The sequence below is a fragment of the Miniopterus natalensis genome, chromosome 16 (assembly GCF_054644295.1).
Source record: "Miniopterus natalensis isolate mMinNat1 chromosome 16, mMinNat1.hap1, whole genome shotgun sequence".
NCBI lineage: Eukaryota > Metazoa > Chordata > Mammalia > Chiroptera > Miniopteridae > Miniopterus > Miniopterus natalensis.
Genome location: NC_142096.1, coordinates 5,936,751 through 5,962,564, shown reverse-complemented (window position 1 = coordinate 5,962,564; position 25,814 = coordinate 5,936,751). Strand labels below are relative to the sequence as shown.

Genomic DNA, 25,814 nt, shown 5'->3' with positions numbered 1-25,814 from the left:
TGATCACTGGTTAGATGGTTTACCCATTAGCCTACCTCAAGCCCCAAGACCATTTTCCGTTCTGAAAATGAAATGAAAATGTAGTTCTCCATTCTGGCTTTATGTGGACATACTTTATGTCACACAGCAGATCTAGAAATGCTGAGGAGTTGAGAGCACAGAGTAGGCACTCAATGGTAGCACGTGGTGAACTGAATGACACCTGTTTGTCTTAGAGACCACATAACCTACCTACAATGGGACTAACACTAGAATTGAGAACTCTCAAAATTGCCATGTACTCTGAATCTGAATTACATTAGTCCCTTATTTTAAAATATTGTGTCTGTGTATATACATGTGTGCATTTCTCTTTGATACTACTGATGGAATATACTCCAAACATTTGTCCCGGTATCTAATCAGCACTTCCCCATGATATTTCCATTTTAAAATGGGCAGTCGTTACATACCTGCAGCATGTCGCCCAGGTCTGCGGTGCTAATATCCGGGTCCTCCGTGGTGTCGAAGGGCACCGGGGTTATCCGGACCAGGGTGAGCACTCTAGGTTCCGGGTATCTCCACAGCATCATGCCTGGGCTATCTTCGGTTTCATTGTAAAACAAGACTTCATAGACACCAGGCATTTTCAAAGGTTCTGTTAAATCAAAGTATAATTAACTGTAGGATTTTGAAGGGAAACATGTTGGTTTAAGACAGCAAGGAAAAGTACGAGGGTAAAAGAAAAATATAAAGAAGCTGGGCAGTCAAGTTTATATGGTTTGAGGTGGGAACAAATCAATAATTCTCCCTTAAGAGATACCGAGTGGTAATTTACTATTTTTGTACTGCAGGTATTAATACACTTTTCAAGTGATTTTATTTTGTTACCATTTAGTAAATGTGCAGTTAACACACACACACACACACACACACACACACACACTCACACTGAAGCTGTCACTACTTACCAGCATCTCTTATGTACTGAAACAGACCCGTCCGCAGGTCATCTGAACTCTGCTCACTTTTGAACACCTGGCTCTTTTCCACAGGAGGGGGCACATGTGGCGCCGCTTCGGAAACTTCAACATTTCTCTCCTCATTAAGGTATCCACCGAGCAACTCGTGTAGAAGAACTAAACAATTCAAGTGTTCTTGACCCCAGAAAACCTTTAAAACCAGACGAAAAATTTTAGTGGCTTTAAAATACAAACATTTCAGGAAAATAATTAGGAACAATCATATTTGAATTAAATGCAAGGCTGCAATTATGTTTAATTTAATTACTGACAATAACTCAACTATAATTTCTAAGTAATTGGACCTATAGAATGTAATTCTATTGCTTGAATAAATATATAAAAACAACAAAATCAATTACATCATATACTATGTATATAACAATCAATTTTAAATGCTAAATTAATGATGAAATTATGTTACTGTGAGGTAATGTTTATTAACTTAGCTAAGAGGGAAAAGAACACCTATTATAGTCTGAGAAAAGGCAATGAAGATCTTCTAGGCCAACATATTAATAAAATAAAAATAATAACCTTGTAGAATGGCTTCCTACATTTTGTCATGAGATTAAAAAAACACATATTGATTATAGGGTTCTTTTCCTTGCACTTTTATTTTTAAGAGAAAAAGACGGAATATGCTAAATGAACCTGAACTACTCAGAAGCCTCCCAGCTTCTGTGTTGAGTGAGAAAGTGCCCACACACAGTATCCCACAGCCTGAGAATCAACTGGACAGGAGCTGCAGTTGAGCTTCAGAACAAAGGTCTTAGTGTTCCTCTAAGAGAGAGGTCGAGTTCCCTTTTCTGCAGTGAAGAATATTAGTCTATAACAGAAGTCTGACTAGTGGGTAATAATAATTATGGATTCAAAATTTCAGTAATGTTAAATTTCTCTGAATATATTGGATAAAAGCAGTATAACCATTAATTCTAAGAAAACCACATAATACACACACAAAAATATAGAGAGGTAGAAAAAAATTAACCCTATACCATGTGGCTAAGTTTAAATCCTAGGCTTAGGTCCTGCTCTCTGGAATTAAGTAAGGCATCTTAGAAATGAGGGTAAGAGATGTGATACTAAGTCTGCTTAGGTTCTCATCAATACAATTTTTTGGATCTGAAAAGATAGAGATAGGTGAAAAGTCAAGTCAAACACTCTGCTCCAGCCTTTAAATTATCAAGAGACAGAGACTTTATGTAGAGATGATATACTTTAGTTTGCTCTTATTGTGTTGTTTTATCAAAATTATTGCGGTGACATTGGTTAATAATATATAGGTTTCAAGTGTACATTTCTATGATACATGATCTGTATATTGCATTGTGTGCCCATCACCCAAAGTAAAATCTGTCAACATAAATCTGGCCCCTACTCTTACTGTTTTTAATGTGGAGTTACTTAGCTGCCTTGAGAAAATGATAATATAATTAATGTTCTTGATAAAACAAAACAATACCACATGCTTACTGTAAAATATGTGAAGATATCTGATATATGTGGAAAATCTCCAAAGCAGTACAAAGCAATAAGTTATTAAGATCCCCCACATCTAGCTCTGTGTCGGTAAGAAAACTGATGAAAAAGCTGAGGCAACACAATTTTTAGGTGAAAATAAGAAATTCACATACAATATGCTTCTATTATTCACAAATCAGTCATTTCCATTTTCTATAATTGTGCACTTCTCCAATTTTTGAATTTGTGTCAAATTTGGGGAATATCAACTCATAAAGAATACATCAACAGGAAGAATCAGAAAATCTGAATAGGCCAATAACAATTGATGAAATTGAAGCAGTAATAAAAAAAAACTCCCAGCAAACAAAAGCCCTGGCTTCACAGGGGAGTTTTACCAAACATTCAAAGAAGATCTAACACCTATCTTCCTTAAACTATTCCAAAAAAATCCAACAGGAAAGAACACTTCCAAGCTCTTTTTACGAGGCCAGCATTAGTCTAATTCCAAAACCAGATAAAGATACTACAAAGAAAGAGAATTATAGGCCAATATCCCTGATGAACATAGATATTAAAATCCTCAACAAAATATTAGCAAATCAGATCCAGCAATATATTTAAAAGATAAATGACCAAGTGGGATTTATTCTAGGGATGCAAGGCTGGTACAATATTCTCAAATCAATAAATGTGATACATCACATAAACAAAATGAAAGATAAAAATCACATGATCACATAAATAGATGCAGAAAAAGCATTTGGCAAAATCTGACACCCATCTTTTGTAAAAACTCTCAGCAAAACGGGAATAGAGGAATCATACCTCAACATAATAAAGGCCATATGTGAAAAACCTACAGCCAACATCATACTCAATGGGCAAAAATTAAAACCATTTCCCCTAAGAACAGGAATAAGACAGAGATGTCTGCTTTCACCACTCTTATTCAACATAGTACTGGAAGTTCTAGCCATAGTGATCAGACAAGAAGAAAAAAATAAAAAGCATCCAAATCGGAAAGGAGGAAGTAAAACTGTCATTCACAGATGACGTGATATTGTACATAGAAGGCCTTAAAGACTCCTCTAAAAAACTACTAGATTTAATAAATGAGTTTGGCATTGTAGCAGGATACAAAATTAAAACCCAGAAATCGACCCAAGTCATTATGGTCAATAAATATTTGACAAAGGAAGCAAGAACATACAATGGAGTAAAGACAATCTCTTCAATAATAGTGTTGGGAAAATTGGACAGGTACATACAAAAAAATGAACCTAGGCCACCAACTTACACCATACACAAAAATAAACTCAAAATGGATAAAATACTTAAATGTAAGTCATGAAACCATAAAAATCCTAAAAGAAAATGTAGGCAGCAAAATATCAGACATATCACATAGCAGAATTTTCATGGATAATTCGCTTAGGGCAAGAAAGACAAAGGAAACAATGAACAAATGAGACAACATCAAAATAAAAAGCTTCCATACAGCAAAAGAAACCAGCATCAAAATGAAAAGGGAACTCACTGTATGAGAGAATATATTTGCCAATGATACATCTGATAAGGGGTTAATTTTCCAAAATGTATAAAGTACTCACACAACTCAACGAAAGGAAGACAATCCAATTAAAAAATGGGCAGGGGATTTAAATAGACACTTCTTCAAAGAGGACATACAGACGTCCAAGAGACTCATGAAAAAATGCGCAAATGTCCACCAATTGATAAATGGATAAATAAAATATGTCATATACACAAAACAGACTATTATTTGGCCATAAAAGTGAATGAAGTACTGGCACCTGCTAAAACATGGATGAACCTTGAAAACACTAAGCTAAGTGAAAGAAGCCACTCACAAAAGACCACATATTTACATGAAATGCCCAGAAGAGTAAAATAAAACAGGAAAGAAAAAAAAAGATTAGTGGTTGCGTAAGTCTAGAGAGGGGACTGCAGGATAAAGGGGAGCAAATGCTAATGAGTACAGGGTGCTGGGGTGAGTGTGTGAAAATGTTCTAAAATGGATTGCTGTGATGATCACAAAACTTTGTGAATATACTAAAAAAATCAGTGAATCACGCCCTTTAATTAGGTGAACCGTATGGAATGTGAATTGATAATGCCCTTTTCTCACCACATTAAGACTTAAAATTTAGTGAGAGTCCAAAAAATGAACAAAGGCTAGCTTAAAAATTTATGGGGAAAATATAGCCAATGCCCACACACCTGCAGCAGACCTCCACTCAAATCAATGGACAGTTTTGGAATGGACTGTTCTGGGCCTGGATTGCCACTGTGTTTACACCACTTAGCTTCCAGATTGGCAGCAGCACAACATGGTCCTATGAGAATCCGGCTTCTTTCTTTGAGACTTGTTTTAAGGAGAAAATCATTTACACTGAGTAGAAATGATGACCCAAGAATGACACCTGAAAAATAAAAAGAAATGGAGAGGGATATAAATAATAATTCTTCCTTGTCAAAAAATATGTTTGGGTGAGAACCATTTATCTTTTTTAAGAGCATTGATTCATCCTCTGTCAGTCTTCTCATTCAGTTGGCTTCCCCCTGAGTTTTATGCCATGTATATAGAATTCTGCTTATGAAGTAGGTATACCTCATTCACATTCCTAACAAAGCAATATTTGCCAAAACATTATGACTTTTTCCATGTGTGAGCATTTTAAGTTTTATGAGTAGAGACATTTTCATTAAATTGTGCAAGTTTTTCAAACAACTACATTAGGAATAAGAACAGCTGCTTCATTTGTCTATTGTTAACATGATGAGAAAGGGCAATTTTCTGTGATTTCTTACAGTAAGAGGAAAGTATATTACTCTGCTAGACACTCAAGTTTTTGACTGGCTCATGTTAAAATCAAAACAATCAAAATATATAACATGTGTTTTCTAAAAATTTTAGTTTAATCCAAACTTCACACATCATAACCACTTGAAGTTTACAAAGTCTTAAAAACAGATAGTGGCAGGTTAGATTTATGAGGAAAACTATATGCTATAGTTCAAAGTAAATATACCCAGAAAAGGAATACACTTTAAAATGTAGGTTTTCTTTTGAACTTAAACTAGAAGTGTAGATCAAAACCTTTTCATAAAACCAATGGCATACTTTAAGATATTTGAATGCAGAGTTAGAGTGGTGGGTTAACTTTCCCCCAAGGAGCTCATATTCTGAATTGTCATTGTGAATATTGAATTTCACCAGACCACATTTGTAATGCCCATGGCTTATTTTTCTAATAATATTTGATCCTTAAAAGAGATGAAAGATTAAAAAACACCTTAGGCTGACAGTATACACTTTTCAAAGTACAGTACCCACAATGACTTTTCAATTCTGTGAGATTTGGAAAACTTCATATACACTGTATGTTCCTAGTGTAGAAATAAGATACAGAAGACATCACACCCATGAAAGTGTAAGGGCTAAGACTTTCATCAAAATGATGATGGTGAATATGAATTTTTAATATTTTTTTCATAAAATAAATTGTGGCACTAACACATCCATTTCATTTACACAATTTTCTTGATTCAAAGCTATACTTCACTTTGACTAAAGAAAAAAATAAAATAATAAAACAGGCCCCCAAATAAACAAGAATTAAAAATCATCTTTATTAATGGAGTTTAGAACTAAAGTCATAACTTCCTGACTTAACTGCATTATATTTCCTGAAATAGTTAAGACTTCTCAACAGTAAAGATCTGCTAAATAGATATACCAATGAATTTCTTAACGGTATTAAGAAAGTATACGCTTAACTCAATACAATTATCCAGTAAATGTGCGAATTAAATTACCCTTGATTCTCAAACACATGCATCTTCATACTAGCCTACAATGAAATACTCAATTATCTGGTGGTAATCTTAATATGAGTGTCCTATTGGTCCCTCATAGGCAAAGCATTTAATATCAAAGGCTCCCTAGGTTGCTTGTCTTATTTAATGTTTGTCATCTCATCACACACCCAGACTGAAAAATCTTGGGCCCACTTTGGGGGCTCTTACTCTTAAACAGGTTCCCAAGACTTATCAACTTGTATACATCATTCTATCCAACTTCATTATTTTAAAACATCAAGGAAGAGAGGCCTTAGACTTCTAAGGGACTGGATAGAAGATCCCATCATTTTCAGCTTCAGTAGGCTGACCATGCTGGAGGCAAGGGCCATTTTATTCAGCAGAGTACTGGGCACAACAGTAGCTCGCCAGGACGTGTCCCACCGAACTGAATTGGTGGCTAAGAATCTGATCCTGTTTTCAGCTGTCTCAATCTACTTCTTAATTACAGAAGGAAAGAAAAGTCCTTGAACCTGCCATTCTTGATTTGCATCACTGTACCATGGGATAAGAAGGCTCCATGGAAGAGACCTTAGAAGCCATCTATTACAAGTTTCCTTCCTCTAAAGAAAAAAAACATGCAAAATACTTTAAATTTTGAAATAACATTACACCTGCCTAAAGTCACAAAAATATACAGAGTTCCCATATATCCTTCACCCAGCTATGTGGCCACTGTATAAACCTGAAATCAGAAAATTCACATTGATGTAATACTATTAAGTACGCTACAGATCTCATTTAAGTTTTACCAACTTCCCCACTGATGTCCTTTTCTGGTCGAGCATCCAACGTAGGATCCCCACTGAATTAGCTGCTGTCCCTTAGTCGTCTTCATTCTGAGACAGATCCTTGAGCCCTCTTTGTCCTTCGTGACCTTGATACTCTTGAAGAGCGGGGCTACTGCTGCTATCAGTCTCCGCCTCTCTTTAGAGTAAGGGTAAGAGAGACAGAATGGATAACGGCAGCAACCCCAGGCCGATTATTTTGCAGAATCTCTCTCAATTGGTTTTTATCTAATGATGACTCTTTAGAAAGAGGTTATGCATTTTTGGCAAGAGAACCCTTCTCTGCATCATATTTGGGTAAGTGACACCGATGTTTTATTCCTGGTACTACTAACTCTGGTCACACGGCTAAGGTGGTGTCTTCTGGGTTTTGCCACTATGAAGTTCTTTCCCACGTATGAACGGTGAGAACCGGGGGGAGATAGTTGGAGATTACGTGCCATCCTCTTTCACATCAAACTTTTGCCCGCGGGCGCTGGAAGCCGTCCCTGGTTCTCGCAGGCAGCAGCTGTCGCTGTGGTGCACAACGGTGCTGGTTTCTGATTTTTTTTGTCTTCTACATTCATTAGTTACTATTCTGCGATGAAAGAGCTGCCCCTCCTACCCCGCTTATTAGTTCCCTTATCTATTTATGTCAGTGTGGACTCATAGATATTTATTTTATTTTATGGATTATAATCGATTACCCTCATTATTTACTTTGTTACTTAAATTGAACCACCTCGGGACACTGAACACCCCTTCAAGTTGGTTCCTGTGCCTTCTGATACAACCCCATCATTTTGGGGGGAACTTCTTTCCTTTCTGGCCATAAGATGTTTCAAGCTCTGACGAGGCCCAAGATCCCAGTGTAGGAAGACCCTGAATGCACCTCCTCCCACAGGCACACTGAATATACACCTATATAGGGAAATTCCTCCTGACAAAGACATGAGGATGGATGGAACAGCTTCTGCACATGCGGGAGGGACCACGCAGAGAGGGTAAGAGAGACGGAGACATGATGACAACAGCGACCCCACCCCTGACGCTGTGAGCTGCGGGTGGGAGGGACACCTCTGAGAGCCCTTCTCGGCCTGGCCTGCCCTGGGCGCAGTGAAAGCCAGGGGTTAAAGGGCACACAGACTACCTGGAAGGCGATGTATTTACTGACCCCGCAGCACCTGCCAAACAGACGAGAAACTGCCTGAACTCTCTCTGGGACTGGAGGTGCTGGTAAGGGCCAGTTTTACTGAATTATGAAGAAACAGAAAACCAGAACAGACTGATTACAAGTGATGAAATTGAACCAGTAATTTAAAAATTCTCAAAAAACCCGAAGTCCAGGATGAGATGGCCTCACAAGAGAATTCTACCAAACATTTAAAGAATTAATGCTTATTCTTCACAAATTACTCCAAAAATTTGAAGAGGAAAAAACACTTCCAAACTCATTTTACGAGGCCAGTACCATCCTGATACAAAAATCAGACAAAGACACCACAAAAAAAGAAAATTACAGGCCAATATCCCTGATGAACACAGATGAAGAAATTCCCAGGAAAACATTAGCAAACTAAATTCAACAATACGTTAAAAGGATCATACACCATAGCCAAGAGGGGTTTATTCCAGGGTCGCAAGGGTGGTTCCACATCTGCAAATCAACCAATGTGGAGAAAAGAAACCGTGCAGCCACTGTGGAAAACAGGATGGAGGTGCCTCAAAAATTTAAGAATATAACTACCATTCGACCCGGGAATTCCAGTTCTGAGTATTTATGCATAGAAAACGAAACCACGAGCTCTAAGAGATGCGAGCCCCACCGTGCTGACTGCAGTGCTACAGTGGTCAGACACGGAGGCAACCTAAACATCTATAGGTAAGTGAAGGGGTGGCGGAAACGTGAAACACGATGAAATATACTCGGCCACAAAGAAGAACGAAACCTTGCCACTTGTGACATAGATGGACCTTGACGGTGTTGGTGTTATGCTAAATGACATAAGTCAGACAGAGAAAAGCAAATACCACGTGATTTCACTTATATGTGGAATCTAAGAAATCAAAACAAGTGAACAAACAAAAGAAACAGAAACAGACTCATAGGGAGAGAAAACAAACCGGTGGCTGCCAGAGGGGAGAGGCTGGGGGGCAAGGGAAAGAGGTGAAGAAATTAAGAGGTTCAAATTCTGAGTTATAAAATGATTAAGCCTAAACGCACGCACTAAGAAAACACAGGACCTACAGATGCCAGCGTGCCTTGCTTGGTCTGTTTTGTCTCCTTCCCTTTCTTTCGTGTCATGCACCACAGGGAAATTCGGAGTGGTTCACTTCTGAGACTAACCCGACTCATCCCCACGGGCCTACCTGCCCACTACACTTGCTCCACACGCCGGCCGGCTGCGGCTGTTTCTCATGAGGGAATTCAGTTATCTGTGGACCACAGGAAGGTGCACTCACAGATATCAGCTTTTAAGTTTAAAACAGGCTCTCCATTTCCTTTTGAACATTTCCTGCTGAGTTTTTAAAAACCTACAACAAAATAATAGAAACCCATGCTGGTTCAGTGGTTTTAACCGTGGTCTAAGTGACCAGTAACAAGAGATTAAGGTGATCACTCCATAACAGAGAGCGGTGAGGAGTCTCACAGGGGCCATTCATAAATGGTAAACCAAACTTCACATTTTCACCACAAAATATGAAAATCATCCCCGGGACTCACGGCAGGGCTATTAATTCTCCTTTTCCCTGCTTTCGCTCTGTGAGAAGCTGACCTACAGGACATCGACCCCTCCTGTTTTTCTTTTTTAATCAGGAAGCATACTAAGCACCTTCCCTGAGATAAAATTAATCTTATTTTATATATCGCCACACACATAAACCCAGGGCCACAAAGACTACTGAGCTCATAAACCGGGTACTTATACATTCAGAATCTGGTCTAAACGGCAACAGCTCAGGCGTGTGCTTTCTTCTCTAAATAAATTAATTAAGGCACTGCTGGGCAAAAGGACCGCAAGGAGAAATCATGAAGAGCATTTTCTTAGCACCGAAACCTTAGCCAAGGCTGAGGAATCTCGTGAAGTTTCATCTCTGTCTGTACATATTGCAAATAAGACAAAATGCTTACATTGGTTCTAGCTGCTGAGTATACAGGCCTTTGATGTGTTATGCTTTTCATTTTCTGTACTTTTAATTCCCCCTTACACTTCCAACAACAAGGAGAGAAGATTAAAAAAAATAAATATGCTGTGAAAGTATAAGACTTAAAATGATCAGTTATACTTTAAAAGCATGAATATCATTAAAGTTACTTAATCTCTGATCAGGTCATTTTTAAAAACTTAATTTTGCAATAACTTTAGGCTCCCAGCGAAGTTGATAGCCTTCAGCTTCGACATCGTCTGCCCAGCTTCATGTTAACAACTTACGACGGCATGCTCCTCGAAGCCAGCACGTTCCCATCAACACAAAACCACTAACCTCGACGCCTTACTGGGAGCTCCCCAGGGCCTCCCCTTGGGTTCCTTCCCGCCCCGCACTCCCGACCTCGCCCTCGGGCCATTCTCACCCAACAGCCAACCTCCCTCCACCGCCTTCCGTTCCACTGGAGGCTGTTCTGCCCGGCGTTTCCGCTGGCTTCTTTCAAAAAATCTGTGTTTATATTTTTAATTTCAGCTCTAGCAAACTAATGGCAGATATTTAATTAAACTAAATGAGGTGTAGCAACATTGAGAAGTAATTTCAGGAACAACCGGTGTGATAAACAGAAATAATCCTGCTTTGCTTGCATACTGACACACTTTTCACTGAGGGTAAAAACTGAGTTCAAGGAACAAATAGTTTCGTGACCTTTCGAATCCTCCTTCAGAAGACTAATAAATGCAAACCACTTGTTTGGGAGAATGTTTACGAAGGGCTGCCAGCCCCCCATCAGCGGCCCCTGCCTGCGCGGCCCTGCCCGCCGACCGCGCGGTGCGCTCTGAGTCAGGCTTCTGTGTGTCGTTAGGAGGAGCGCTCGCATGACGTGCTAGCAGAGCATGTCCAGGTATTTTTTCATCCAGCTGGAAGTGATCTAAGGCTACCAGAAAATCAGCAAACATGTGTTAGATACATCCACAAGTCGATTTGCATAACAGCGAAGCATCAGGGCGCCTCCAAAAAGCGAGGGAGAAAATTTTTTTATCAGTATGATCCACGAGACGACGACCAGCAGTTACTAGATGACTAGAAAACAATTTTTGGTAAGTATGCTCCATAAAGAGATCATCAGAAATCTTTTCTTTTCTAATTCCTTCAACTAATTATGTCGAAGCATAAAAATGGCACTTGGGTATTTTAAACATGAAAAAAACCCACGCCTTGCTTTTCCGGTCTTGATTGAACATGTAAGTCAATCAGACTCTATTTAATAACATTAGATTTTGAAATAAGCCTATATAATTGTACCTACTGCTAAACTAAACTAAAACACAGGATAGGATTAATATAGCGAACCAAACATAAAACTGTCAGAACAGCATGGATACTGATGCTGAAGATGAAGGGGCTGCTGGTGCTCCCTGACTTTACTAAAAAGTCTAGCCATCAAATGAGAGTCCAATTGGTTGGCCTGCCTGCCAAGACATATCCAAGGCACCTAGTGATTCCCCATGGGGGGGATTTCCAGCCCCCAGGGACTCCCACCCAGTCCTCAGTGGACCCCTAGACTAACCCAAGCGGCTTCCTCTGCACGTAGAAAAATGACCAGCAGCAGAAATAGAATTTTTTCCCCTTGCACACAAAGAAAGGGAGAATTACTCATGAAAGATGGAAACGTCTGCTGGATTGGTTATTTACACTTGGCCCTGCCTGGGGAAGGTATTTTTTGAGAAATGTTTTAAAACACTCGGATCCTAGAAAAACCAAACTAAAAATACCAAAGGGTGGTAGAGGGTAAATGCTTTGCCTCTTTCCTCCCCTCCAATCTGCCACCATGCTCACTGTTTTTACAGTTGTGTCAGTTTATTAGAAAAATAAAACTTGATTGGATCATGTGTCCATGTTTAAAAACACACAACCGACTGGCAGATCTGACTGTGCATGTTGGAAAGTGTGTATGACAACCTTCCCAGAGAGGAAAGAACAGCAGCAGACACACACTCCAGAGGTTCTCAGATGAGTACAGTAGCTGGTTAATTCAATTGCATTAGAAAACTGCTGGCAAATCAATTTTTCAAAAAAGTAAGTCACATGGGTGGAATAATTGGTATAAACTTATTCTAACAACGTTGAAAGCAAAATGACTTGCTAAGTAATCTGCTGCAGTGCTTAGAAACTGGTCTTGATCTACATAAGCCAGGTTTGTAAAGACTGGAGTAATAGGAAGACCAGACCATCTCGGACCACCCCTGGGCGAATCCCCTTCATCGCTCCATCTGAACTCAGTGAGGGAGTTAGGGCAGCTCAGGGGGCCTGACCCGGGGGCTCTGACACTTAGGAAGTCCCACATTTAACGGAGGTCCACGACGTATTTTCAGGTTATTCCAAAGAGCCTGAAAGAAATCACGAGTCTGCCTGAGACAGGGCTGGGAGGTGTAGTGTGCTAAAGCTTTTGTTTTTGGTTGGAGTCATGCTAGCTATGTAACCTCAAGTGCAGTTTGTTTGGATCATGAGATCCGTGAGGGAAAGAGTCAAAAGGGTTCTTGATAAAGAAAAGGAAGATCTTTAAGATAATTTTCAGCTCTAAAATTTAACGACCTATGACCTCAGCATTCATCTGCTGTGACTGAGTTGGGGGAGGTAGGAACAAAAATAACACCAATATTTTTTTGAGGAATATAATAAAATCTACACACATTAGCTCACCTAATGTTCTCAACAGCCCTGTGAATGAAGTGTTTTCGCCCTCATTTTGGAAATGAGCTAAACTGTAACTTTTACCATAATCAACTGCCAGTAAGTAGCAGGGCTGAGATTTAGACTCTGTTCGCCTCCTTCCAGCACCAGGATGCTTTATAAAAACTACTGCTGTTAGTTAGCAGTTAGTAATTTCATTTTTCCAGGTGGTAACGCAGTTGTGAATAAATGCATTTTCCTGTCCCCAGCTGTCTTGCATGGCCTCGGTATGTTATGCCAACATAGCCTACAGGTCCCGGGGCCCAGCCAGGGAGCAAAAGAACATCTAAGATGTGTCTGCAGTCACTCATCACCAACAGGGTGGCTGTGCCAGAAACTTTCCTAGCAAATAGCCTACTGGCTTATGTGGATGAGAGGGCAACTGGCTGTGACCACAGCAAACTAGAGGCTCAGTGGGGGGCAGAGACTCTAACCCTCTCTTTTCACAGTCCCAGTGCTGGGGGCTGTAACAATTCTTGTCCACTTCACCTAATACTAACCTGTAAGGTGCAATCAAGGATGCAGAGGAGAGGCTGTGAAGTAAACCATTTCTAGCATTTAATTACTAGGACTGGAAACTTTCTTCCTCAATGGGCTTTTGCACAGAGATAACTTCATGTTAACCGATAGCATTTCTGTTGTCTAAAAGGTCCACTTTCTCTTGTCCAAGGGCCGTTCTGCTTTAATCTGTGTTCATGGGACATTTTTATGGTATCCTTTCCTCCCCCCAAATGTATCTAAATCTAGAGAAATAATTCTGTACCATACCTTTGTTAAAATTAGGAAAGAAAGAAAAACCTTTTTTTTTGCTATAGTACAAAAGGCACATAAAATCCACTACAATGAGGCACAGCTCTAACACATGCAACCCGACGCCAACAGTTTCCTAGCGCTCCAGATCAAGTCTGAAATTTGGTAACCAGAAACAATAGGAAGAAATAGCCTAATTTAGCTGGAGACAAGATCTGAAGGTGGATATATTGGAAGAGTAGCAACGGCCCTGGATTTCTCATTAGAGGAGAGCAGTCTTATGAAGACTTCATATTCCCCAAGAGAATCACATTCACACAATTAACAATTCTTTTGTTGGAAAAAAAGCTCTTCATTATTGCATGTGGACACATGTGGGCTGTGTAAAAACATAAGAGATGTGTAACCCACGGTAAACAGAAAGTAATGATCTTAAACAGGCCAAATCCTTGAACTCGTCATTAATAAATGTCTCCCCTGCATTCGGCTACCCGGGCTGCTGGGAGCCTGTTTTCTTCAAGTACTTCAAACACTGAAATCCAGGAACATTTATTATTTTAATCCATTACAGGCAGTGCTTGATTTAACTTTATTGGTTGTGGTGGTGGTGGTGGTTGTAAGTGGGGGTACAGCAATGTTCTTTTACACATCATTTCAAAAGGGCTTAATTATATTTTATAGCTTGGGCCAGGAATTCTGCTTGTTTTTTGTCTAATGCGGTTCAAGTGGAGTTCAGGTTGGTGATGAATCAGAAGGCGAAGTCGAGATGGTTATCTCCGGAGGAGCGGCCAAGCCGGCAGGTAGAGCGCGGCCCGGCCCCGGCCCCAGCTGAGCCGGCTGCTCCCGGCAGGGCTGTTACTTTTCACGCCACCTGGAGATTAACACGCCAGACTCCCAGCCCACAGGTCTGCAGTTCCCCTCCCGCCTCTTCTAGAGGCTCCTTCTCATCGGGATCCGAAACGGCGACAGTGACCACACAGCACTGAAAAAATGTGCGCGAAGGACAATCATCTCGGAACACTCGAAAATGCCCAAGGCCTTATCCCGAAACACGCAGCTCCCCCGGGGGGGGGGCGCAGAGGACAGCCCAAGACGATGCCCTTGGACGACAGTGACCGCGACACGCCTGGGTGCTTTCTCATCAGCAAACATCCCTAATTTCTAACCTGTCTTCTGAGGATGTGAGAAAGCTCACCCTGACAGTAGTGTTAATATTGCTCAGGACTGCCCGAAAGCCTCTCTAGTGCTAATTATGGTGAAAAGCGCAGAGAGTGGGTCGTGTGCCGGGGGGAAGGGGACACGGGAATCCCGCCCCAAGGGCGGGTCTTACCCACTTACCCCCAACGTGAGAAAAATGACACGGGACGTGATTCTGAAAAAGAGTTGTGAGAATTTTGCTTTTGTACTTACTTCCCATTCGACTCTCAGAACTTCCTATCCTATTATTTTGAATGTCTTGTTCCACCACTGTGCACAGGAAAATGTCACTGTTGAAAAAGCTCAGTAATCCACAGGTAATTTAAGCGTAAAAGAGGAGGGACGTGCCCGTTCATCAGTAGCAACTTTGAACCTTGTTATAAAGTAATGGGAGGGAGTCAGCCCAGGATTAATAGCGGTCCTGGGCTCGGGGATGAGGGGTATCGTGTTTCCCGGCCTCCCAGCCATCTGTTCCCGGCCTCCATCTTCCTCCTGCAAACTACACACGCACCTCCACCTCGGGGACCAGAGAGGCATCAGAGCTCCTCTGCTTTTCATTACCACGAGGCCCAGCAACTGTCCCATTGTCAGGATAATCCCGTTACTCTTCCTTCTGGCTCGTGAAGGATGCCCAAACAACAAAATCCCAGATGTCAGACGCCCAACGAGGGCTCTACCTTTCCTCGAGTGCTGGGTTTAAGCTGCTTGGGACACGGTGTCAAAAATGACAGGACCCTGATGCCCACACCCAATATTCACTAAGGCCGGCCAGTGATGTGTCGAGCTGTCCACCAGCTGTGCCTCCCCTTCGGTCCTCAGTGGCTGCTTAAAAGCCAGGTTTGTCCTCTGGCTGCAACTGTCAAAGGCTTCGCTCCTTATTGTTCGGGCGCTGGAGAGAAGCCCTGTTTCTTTGTAAAAGTAACAGAAGCCTTTGGGGTGTTGTAAATGGCCTGTTACTGGAACATATTACTTCGGGCGGCCCCTCGAACGGAACGCTTTATTCCCCGCAGGCGCCTCGCCCCCGAGCATCGCGGCCGGGACAGCGCCCGGAGAGGCTCCCTCGGGGCTCCGCTCACTGCCACGGCGGCCGGAGCTCCGCTGTCCTCAATTACTGGCCCGTTTCACTTTTCAGGACATGAAAAGGACCTTTAGGTTCTTTACATTTTATTGGTCCTGAACTCAGTGAACATGAGAGGAGGCATTTGTACATGGGAAAAATAATATGGTTATGCCTTTCCCCTCCTATTTTTGTTTATACACAAAGAAAAGTACATCTGGATGACAGAGGCAGGGGTAGTGAAAGTTATTTAAAAGCCACAGCTCTCCGACCAGGAGGAGCTCGCCTCGCTGCTTTCTGCACGGAGGGGGAGTCCCTGCGGAAAGGGGACCCTCGCAACTGTTCCCAGTTCTGACCAGGACCAGGCAAGATGGCCTCACTTAGCGCCTCCCAGCCCTTCGCGCAGCCGAACTCGCTGCTTCCCTCTCCTCCATCTACGCGGAGGCTGCTGACCTGAGGGCCCAGGGAAGAGCAAGGAGGCCTGACTCGCAGCCATTTCTCAGCCTGAGCCGCGCGTTTGCTGAAACCCGCCGAGTGCCGCCTCCCAGAGCCGTAATTTACTCCGACAAGGGGGGCTGGCGGGCGCGCCCCCTCCCACCCTGCCTGTGGAAAGTGCTACCCTGCTCCTGCAGAATTTATAGCTGCGCACTTACGGCTTCTCCAAAGAGACATACTTCAAACGGCAGAAAAGACTGTGTTCCGTGTGTATGTGCTGGGGGAAAGGTGGCTGTTTTTAAAAAGAACATACTACAGAATGGAATGGATTTAATGGGGAGCAGAGGAAATATTATCTGCCTTAAAATGATTCAGAAAGTAAGATATAATTTCTAAATGAGATTCATTCTGTTACAGTCATAGGATGTTTTGCAATATTATACACCAATTTTAAAAACACAAGTATTACGTCTACTAAAATCAACTTTAGGGCTCTTTTCCCAAAGACGTACGGGAGAATGTAAGTATTCTAGCAGAAATACAAGCTAGGTTATTATAAGTCACTGTTACACTAGCATCTGCAGGTGGAATTTAAAAAAATCAAGTCCCTTGAAACTCTCACAGTTGAGGACTGCAGAATAGTACAAGAGACTAAGATAACTTGTAGATTTTTTTAAAGTGGAAAATATTTAACCATTTCACTTTGTTTCAAACAATGAGCACATTTCAGTGGGTAATCTGTACATATTTTGTTGTAAAAACCAGTGCACGAGTATGAAAGCATTTCAGATTTAAATTACTGACAATGTCTTGGGAAGGAAACGAATGCTCCCCTCCACTGTTTTATTATTCCCCTTTCCCAGGCACCCTCCACAAGCTTAGGACAGTTAAATGATAAAAACACCACCAGGCAAACTGAAATATTTTTGTACCTTTCAGAAGGGAGGGAACATGCCTACAACACATTCTCAGTTGTGTTTCTCTAAATATTACTTAGAACATAGGATTCCTCCAGCATTACAAATCTACTTCAGCTCCTAAATTAAAACTCATCTGGAGAGGACCGTTTCACCCTGTTTATATAACATTGTCACATAAAGAGTGTTAAAAAAAATATTTCACTAAAAATAGCTTGCGTAAGTTAGGGATTAGAGTAGTTTCTGCTGCTATAATTATTCCTTTGTAGTTTTTTCCATGATGTTTTTGCGCAGTGTTTTTGACTGTGTTTATTAAAGTCAGCACATCAAAAAGGATCAAAGAGAAAGTGAGTGAGAACCAGAGAAACCCCAAGTGTGTTGTCTCATTGGGGAGTTATGCAGATTCGCATAAACAAGTGCAAATTGCTGAGGTTTTAATGAAAATTTTCTACAATTATTTTATCTTAAGTCATTCTATACAGTAACATCTGTACAGCAGATGGCTATACTGTACCAAGGCAATGTTCCCCTTTCTTTCTCTGTTTAATAGTACATCTGAGATGACTACTTTTGTCACTGTGCTCAATTTGGTTCAGCAAATAATTTGAAAAGTGCAGCTGCTGCAGATGGTCACAATAGTTATATAAACTATAAAATCAAAGACACAGTTAAGTATTTCTGTATTAGATTCAAACTATAAAACTCTGACATTAACTCTGTGGAGCTCAAAGATACACTATAAAAATTGTGGTTGGATGCAGTACGATGTCACTTGAAAAATATGAAATATGACTACTGGTAGATTTTTTTTTGGTGGGGGATACTGTTAACTACTTATCAAAAATGGACCTCGAATATATAATTATGTATATTTCACCCAAGTTACAGAGCTTGGGATTTTTAAGATATTCAACTATTCAATAAAATTAACATTCAAAGTTTAAATTATATTTTACTTTAAAAAAGTTTTGTTTAGCTAAAAATCAATTTTTGAAAAATATGTAGTAATCTTTCAATTATAATTTTCTAGAAATCAGTCTTCAGCCAAAACCAGAACTTAATCTTATTTCACTTAATTATAATTTATTATTATTTTGCTGACTTTGTTATCTTCTTAAAATGTTGAGCATGTCATTACATTGAGCACAAACGCACAGAGAACTGATGTGAGGCCCATTATGTTCTCATAATGAAGCTGTTCCTTTTCATGGCTACCTTTAATCTGTTTTGGTTTGTTGACATAAATATTTTAGAAATTAGCTGGATACCACAATTAGAGGTGCATAACTTATGTCTTAGTCAAAGCTATAGTTGCTATGTCTGTGTTTAACTAGGTTAAAAAGCATAAATGTAAAAGAAACAGGGGTCCGCAGTTTCTCTGGAATGGAGGGAAAGGAACCAATTACAAAAGCAGGATGAGTCTCCCACCTTGTACAGCTCAGTGAGTGGATTTTAGTATGTTTCAGAGATGTTTACGAGGATAGACGCAGAATTGCACACAGGACATTTAAACTCTCTCGCTCTGAGTCCTGACCTTTCCCTGCTATGTGACTAAGGTGTAACTGGAAAGGCGTGGGAACCGGCCAGCGTTGTCTGGGTTGCAGTTTATTTGTGGATAAATCAGACATCGTAGCCTCCAGTGTTTCATAGTCTTTCATGTCCCATGGGCCTTACCTTTTTCATTTATAACTTTTAAGACAATAAAAAAATACAGTGCTTTTAGCTGGCTTGGTCACAAATATTTCTGGTGAGAAAGAAATAAATCTATTCTTTGGCCTAAAATTCGTACTTCTCAACTATAAACCTTTTTCTTTATCTCTTAAACTATTGTGCCCAAACTGACTGTATGGAACTGAGTTATAGTCAGTCTCCAGCTGCCACTTAATTACTTTTTAGTGAGCCACCAAGTTGCATACAGTTTTAGGATTTACTTTATCCCCCAACACCCCCAATTCTTTCCTGCAAATTAAAGTGGAAAAAAATGTTTCCCTTTTGCTACTTTACTTTCAAAGTAAAACTTCTGGCACTGTGCCCTGAACTTTTACAGTAGCAGTTCCAGTGACTGAAAACTGTTATTTCCCACCTGTGCCTCGTCTTTTCTCTCCCTCCTCGCATTCCTTCTGCCTACCCTTTCTGATTCAGTGTGAAAAAGCACCTACCACTTTAGTCATGGTACCAAAAGGGGAAAATGTAGGTGTCACCGCCTGTTAATTCCTCCCCTCTGCGCCCATCGGGGCAGTCAGTGCGCGGGGTCCACGCCCCCCTTTGCTGGGCCGAGCACAGAAAGCGGCACCGCGTTTCCCGGCCGGGCGCCGCTGCCTGATCGCCCGCAACGACACTGTCCTTGAGGAGCTGAACCCTGACTTCTGTGACGCTCTATGAAGCATACCTGCCACTAGAGCAGTTTCTCTTTTTAAATAAATCGTTACCAGAGACTTAACGCAGTGCACTGGACTCACCTGTACAGCTTTGGCGACACAGATTTCTGGGCTCCATGCCCAGCGTTTCTGATTCAGTAGGTCAGGGGCAGGGCCTGAAAATGTGCATTTCTAACAAGTTCTCGGGTGTTGCTGGTGCAGTGGGTTCTGAGACTACCCTGAGAACCACGGCTCTAACGGCTGATAAAGCCACTGTTTGTTGTTCCACTACGGCCCCTTCAGGGAACAGAGATTTAGGAATGAACAGTTTTAAAGGTGCTCATAGGAACATGCCTGAAAAGTGGAAAGGGCTGTTTAGTTTAAGGCATTAAAATACTTAAAAGCTCAAAGGATTTGTTATAAAATGTTCTCTAAAATAAGGTCACAAGCCAGAAATGTCCCTGTCTCTGATGGCCCTTAAAACTTCTAACCTCCAAATAATACAAACCATCAAAGTTACTTTCAGATGGCAACAAGTCACACTGTCACCTCCCTCCCCCCATTCTGTGACTTACCAGGTACTCTCTGTGCTGCTTTAACATTAAGGCTTCCACTGAGGGTCGACAAGGATGCTAACAGGCATGGCTTATTAGGGTGCGGGACAGTTTCCATGGCAACCACGATCTGAGTAGTGTGGACAGAAATTTTCTGGAAGCAGGAAACCGTTCTCCACACATTTTCTTGAAATGGAACCTTCTGTGCTCCGTCACCATGGACTCTGGGCTTAGACGACTTTCCCCGGTAACATCTGGAGGCCGGAGGCTCATCCTGCCGCACAGTGTCCGACGAAGCTGAAGTCTCACTGCCGTGCGCGTTTTTGATCTTCCTTAAAAAATGGTTGATCTGATCCAGTTTGGTAAAACTCAGGTTTGCTTTCAAGGGCTTTGATATTTCCAAGTTGATGTCTGCTACAGAATTGAAAAAAGTAAAAAAAAATTACTGACGCTCTCTTACTGAATGTAAGCCTTTACTTCCCCGTCAAGGTCCCACCGACGTTCCCAGCACGTGCGCTGTGGTCTCATTAGGGCGCCAGATGCTGCAAGCCGTTCACCAACCACCTCACTGTCCTTTCCACATAGGCACTGGAAGGAGCACTTTCCCTGGACTATTACATGCCCACATTCCTGCCTTAATCCTGGGACTCCCTGTCCCCGAGAGAGCACAGGCCACACGTGGACATCTACTTTGCTCTCCAACCGACGCAAAATGGAGCAGCCCTTCCAGTTCATTACTGCAACTGGCATCCCTCCCGCCAGGGCAAAAGGACCCCCCTAGTATCCAGCACAAACTCTGACACAAATGCTGGTATTAATAACACGTGTCCGATGGACTAACCGAAGTAGCCTCCCCTACCATTCTCTGATCAAATACACGCACAGAATGTTTGTTTCGCCTTGTGACCTGCTGAAAACCAGAAGAGTCCCTACATCTTTCCCTATGTATTTTACATTGATAACATTTCAAATACCTCTTTGTGGGTAGACTGAAATTTCTGAAAACCTACAGTCCATTTTACATGCATCATATACTAGAAGCTGTCCGTATCTGCCACTTAGCCACCAGGCATTAAAACTCACAGCCTTATTATTCCCATGTTTGCCTTATTTCATTGCCTTTCTTATGTTTTCATTATCAGTCAGACAGAAGACCATAAGCATCGTGAAGGCAGAGTATGTCATGCACCTAAATTATGTCCAAGGACTAGCACAGTGTGCCTCACATATGTATGTAGTCAATCAATGTTTGAGCTTAACTGAACCTAACAAGTGTTCTTTCCACTAGAGCCTGAAGATATGATTCAAGACATAATCCCAGATGAAGCCAGGTACAGCAAAGTTATTAAGAAGCTAAAGTTAATAGTCTTTATTAATAATTTCATTATCTACATCTCTCTTCATAAGGAGGACCTCTTCTCACCTTCCTCGGTATCAGCACCTCTGGGTTTCCTCCTGGCTACCCAGGCTCCCTCAGGGTACCACCCCTTTTAAGAGTGCCTTCTTTTGGGTTTCTTTAAGCAGGGCTAGCAAAACTCTGAGAGTCCAGCTTCTCACTAGTTGTTCATTGGAGAGAGTCAGATATCTGAGTCACTTGTCTGTAATAGTAAAAAGTTCCCTGCTCTCATATTTTTTAAACAGCAAAAATATCCTAACTTAGAGGAATTACTTTTAAAAAATATCTTATTGACATATAACTCACATACCATACAACTTACCTTCTTAAAGTATACAATTCAGTGGTTGTTAGTATACTGACAAGATTGCACAAACATCACCACCGTATGATTCCAGAACATTATCATCACCACATGCACACAAAATCCCAACCACCTAGTGGTCACTCTCCATCCAGTCCCCATCTCCAGCCCCAGCAATCCCTCCTTGAATTTCTGTCTCTACACATTTGCCTGCTCTGCACATTTCATATAAATGGAATCAAACAATATCTGGCCCTTTGCGTCTAGTTTCTTTCAGTTAGCATACTGCTTCGAGGTCCACTCACACTGAAACAGGCACCGTCAGTACGTCGCTCCTTTTTGTGGCTGGGTAATACTTCATCATCGGGGGTGGCACATTTTGTTTATCTATTATCAGCTAATGGACATTTGGGTTGTTTCTACTTTTTGGCATCTACGAACATTCACGTGCAACTTTTTTTGTTGACTTTTTTCCAGTTCCATTAGATACCTTCCTAGGAGTGGGACTGCCAGGTCATATTTGATTCCCCCAGCCTAGCTGGTGTGAAGTGGCACTCCACTGTCATTTCCGTTTGTATTTCCATAATGACTAATGACGCTCTAAGAAATATCCAAGATTCTACTGCCCATATTTTCTTCTAGGATTTTTATGGTTTCGAGTCTAACATTTAAGTCTTTAAGTTCTTGCCTCTTTTGTCAAATACTGACCATAATGGTGCAGGTTTACTTCTAGGCTCTCTAGTGTGTCCCACGGATCTGTGTCTGTCTGTGTGCCAGGCCCATGCTGTCTTGATTACTATGGCCTTGTAGTGCAGTTTGATGCCAGGCAGCGTGATTCCGCCAACTCCGCCCTTCTTTCTCAGGATTGCTGTGGCTACCTGGGGTCTTTTGTGGTTCCATGTGAATTTTTGAGATATTTGTTATAGCTCTGTGAGATATGCCACTGGTATCTTGATAGGAATTGCGTTGAATCTATAGATTGCTTTGGGTAGTGTGGTTGTCCTAATGATGTTAATTCTTCCTATCCATGGACAGGGTACATGCTTCCACTGATTTGTATCTTCAATATCTTATAGTCTTCCAAGTACAGGTCTTTTACATCCTTGGTTAACTTCATTCCTAGGTTTTTTGTTTTATTTGATGCCTTGTGAATGGGACTGTTTTCTTAGTTTCCCTTTCTTATAGTTCATTATTGGTGTAGAAAAATGCAACTGATTTCTGGGTATTTTGTACCCTGCCACTTTAATGAATTCATTGATCAATTCTAGTAGTTTTTTGGTACAATCTTTAGGGTTCTCTATATACAGTATCATGTCATTTGCAAATGATGACAGTTTTATTTCCTCCTTCCCAATTTGGATGCCTTTTATTTCTTCTTCTTGTCTGTTGGCTGTGGCTAGGGCTTCCAGTAATATGTTGAATAAGAGTGGTGAGACTGGACATCCCTGTTTTGCTCCTGATCTTAAGGGAAATGATTTTAGTTTTTGCCCATTAAGTATAGTGTTGGCTGTGGGTCTGTCATACATGGCCTTTATTACTTTGAGATATGTTCCCTCTATTCCCACTTTGCTGGGAGTTTTCATCTTAAATGGGTGCTGGATTTTATCAAATGCTTCTTCTGCATCTATTGATAAGATCATGTGATTTTTGTCTTTCAGTTTGTTTATGTAGTATATCACATTTGATTTGTGGATATTGTACCAACCTTGCATCCCCAGAATAAATCCCATTTGATCATGATGTATGATGTTTGGAATGTATTGCTGGTTCTGGTTTGCTAATATTTTGTTGAGGATTTTAGCATCTATGTTCATCAGGGATACCGGCCTATAATTTTCTTCCTTTGTAGTGTTTTTATCTGGTTTTGGAATTAGGATAATGCTCGCCTTGTACAATGAGCTTGGAAGTCTTCCCTCCTGTTGAATTTTTTGGAATAGTTTGAGAAGGATAGGTGTCAGTTCTTCTTTGAATGTTTGGTAAAATTCACCTGTGAAGCCATCCAGTCCAGGACTTTTGTTCGTTGAGAGGTTTTTTGTTGTTGTTTTTTACTGCTTCAATTTTACTAGTTGTAATCTGTCTATTCAGAGTCTCCGATTCTTCCTGATTCAGTTTTGGAAGATTGCATGTTTCCTGGAATTTATCCTTTTCATCCTGATTGTCCAATTTGTTGGCATATAGTTGTTCATAATATTTTCTTACAATCCTTTGTATTTCTGTGGAGTTAGTTGTTACAAAAATCTGACTTTTGACTCATTTTATTCTCTCTTTTCCTGATCCAAATTCACTCACTGATTTAAGTTCTGTCAATGTTACTTCCAAAATATTGCTTGAAATCAATTCCCTTCTCTCAGCATTCCTGTTACTCCCCATTTCTCTCCTCCACGCCTTTGATATTGTTCAGCAATTGTGAAGCCTCCTAAATGGTTTCTCTGTCTAGAATGATTCTGGTCAATCTAGTCTCCTGTGTAATTTCCAAATGATTTGTGTCTAATACAATCCTGATTGGCTCACTAAAACTCTTTAATGGCTCTTCTTTCTCTTGAGAATAAAAGACCAAGCTCCTTAAAATGGAAAAAAAAAAGCCCCACTTTTCCTTAGCTACAGCTATCCACACCTCACACTAAAGTTCCAGAAATATCAGAGTTTATAGAACCCACTTTCCCTAACCCAAGTCATCACCACTAGGCTTCTGCTCATCTTGTTCCTTTATCTAATGTACCCTCTCTTTGCCTAACACTTAACCTACAGGACACTGCTCAGCATTTTCTCCTAGGACCTGATCTGCAAAACTGGCCCTGCATAAGTATTTTAAATGAGATTATGTTGCCCACCAATCCAGAAGATCGTGAGTACACATTTTTTATCTTTAATACTTAGTACTGGGCCTCAAACGCAACACGAGGTATGTTTGGTCATTCACGCTGGTTCTGTGCCAGGCAGAACTCTAAGATGACTTTCCTCCCCAAGATTCCTGCCACCTGGTCATTGAATCAAACACTAATCCAGACAGTGCCATGCTGTAAGGGGATTTTATAGTTGTGATACATATCCTAGGTCAGTTGAATTTAAGACACAGAGATCATCTAGGAGGTCTGACTTAATTATATGAGCCCTTTAAAAGGTCCATGAAGGAGGTAGGAGGGGGAGTCAGAAAGATCTGAAGGAGAAGGGCTCTGGGATATGTCATCGCTGCTGTGGGGATTGTGGGGATCATGTGAGGAGGGCTGGGCAGCCCTAGAGCTGAGGGCAACCCTGGCCAACAGCTGACGAGGAATTGGGGATATCAGTCGTACAGCCACAAGAAATTGGATTATAGAAACAAAGATAATGAGTTTGAAAGTGGATTCTTCCCTGTAGCTTCCCGATTAGAGCCAGGCCAACTGACACCTTGATTTCAGCTGTGAGATTCTGAGCAGTAACTCCAGCTGAACCCACCAGGACTTCTCAGCTGCAGGACTGCAAAACAATATGTTTGTGTTGCTGTAAGCCAGCAACATCTGTGGTAATTTATTATGCATCAATAGAAAACGAGTCCTAACTCCATGTGCCTATTTACCCACACAATACTTCCAGTTTCTAATGCGATCATAATGGACTTTCAAAAACTAGGAATATTTGCCTGTTTCTTTTACTTTTCCCCCAAAGCAAAAACATCTTCTTTCTGTTAGTTGCCAATTCCCTCTCTTTAGAAATTATTTCAAGGTTCTGGGAAAGATGAAACCCTGCCTCTGCCACTCTATGCAGCTACAAAATCTGGAGAGAATACAGCTATAAAACCTACACAGAGCAGCTACTTGAGGGCTCTGAAAAGTAAATGGTAACAGGTAGATTGGAGATGACTGGATTTCAA

At 41.1% G+C, this 25,814-nt stretch overlaps 1 protein-coding gene across 4 annotated transcripts in view; it reads right to left on the bottom strand.

Annotated features, from left to right (window-relative positions):
* Positions 1-25,814, bottom strand: part of VPS13B (vacuolar protein sorting 13 homolog B) — a 454,216-nt gene that overhangs the window by 100,984 nt on the left and 327,418 nt on the right. For 3 of the 4 annotated variants that reach the window (XM_087825303.1, XM_087825300.1, XM_087825301.1), the window contains exons 36-39: positions 20,286-20,678; positions 4,710-4,912; positions 951-1,152; positions 453-637 (exon numbers count right to left, since the gene is read on the bottom strand). In XM_087825303.1, the coding sequence (XP_087681429.1) occupies positions 453-637; positions 951-1,152; positions 4,710-4,912; positions 20,286-20,678 (983 nt within the window). The remainder of the gene's footprint in view (positions 1-452; positions 638-950; positions 1,153-4,709; positions 4,913-20,285; positions 20,679-25,814) is intronic. The other variant, XM_087825302.1, reaches the window with a different exon arrangement.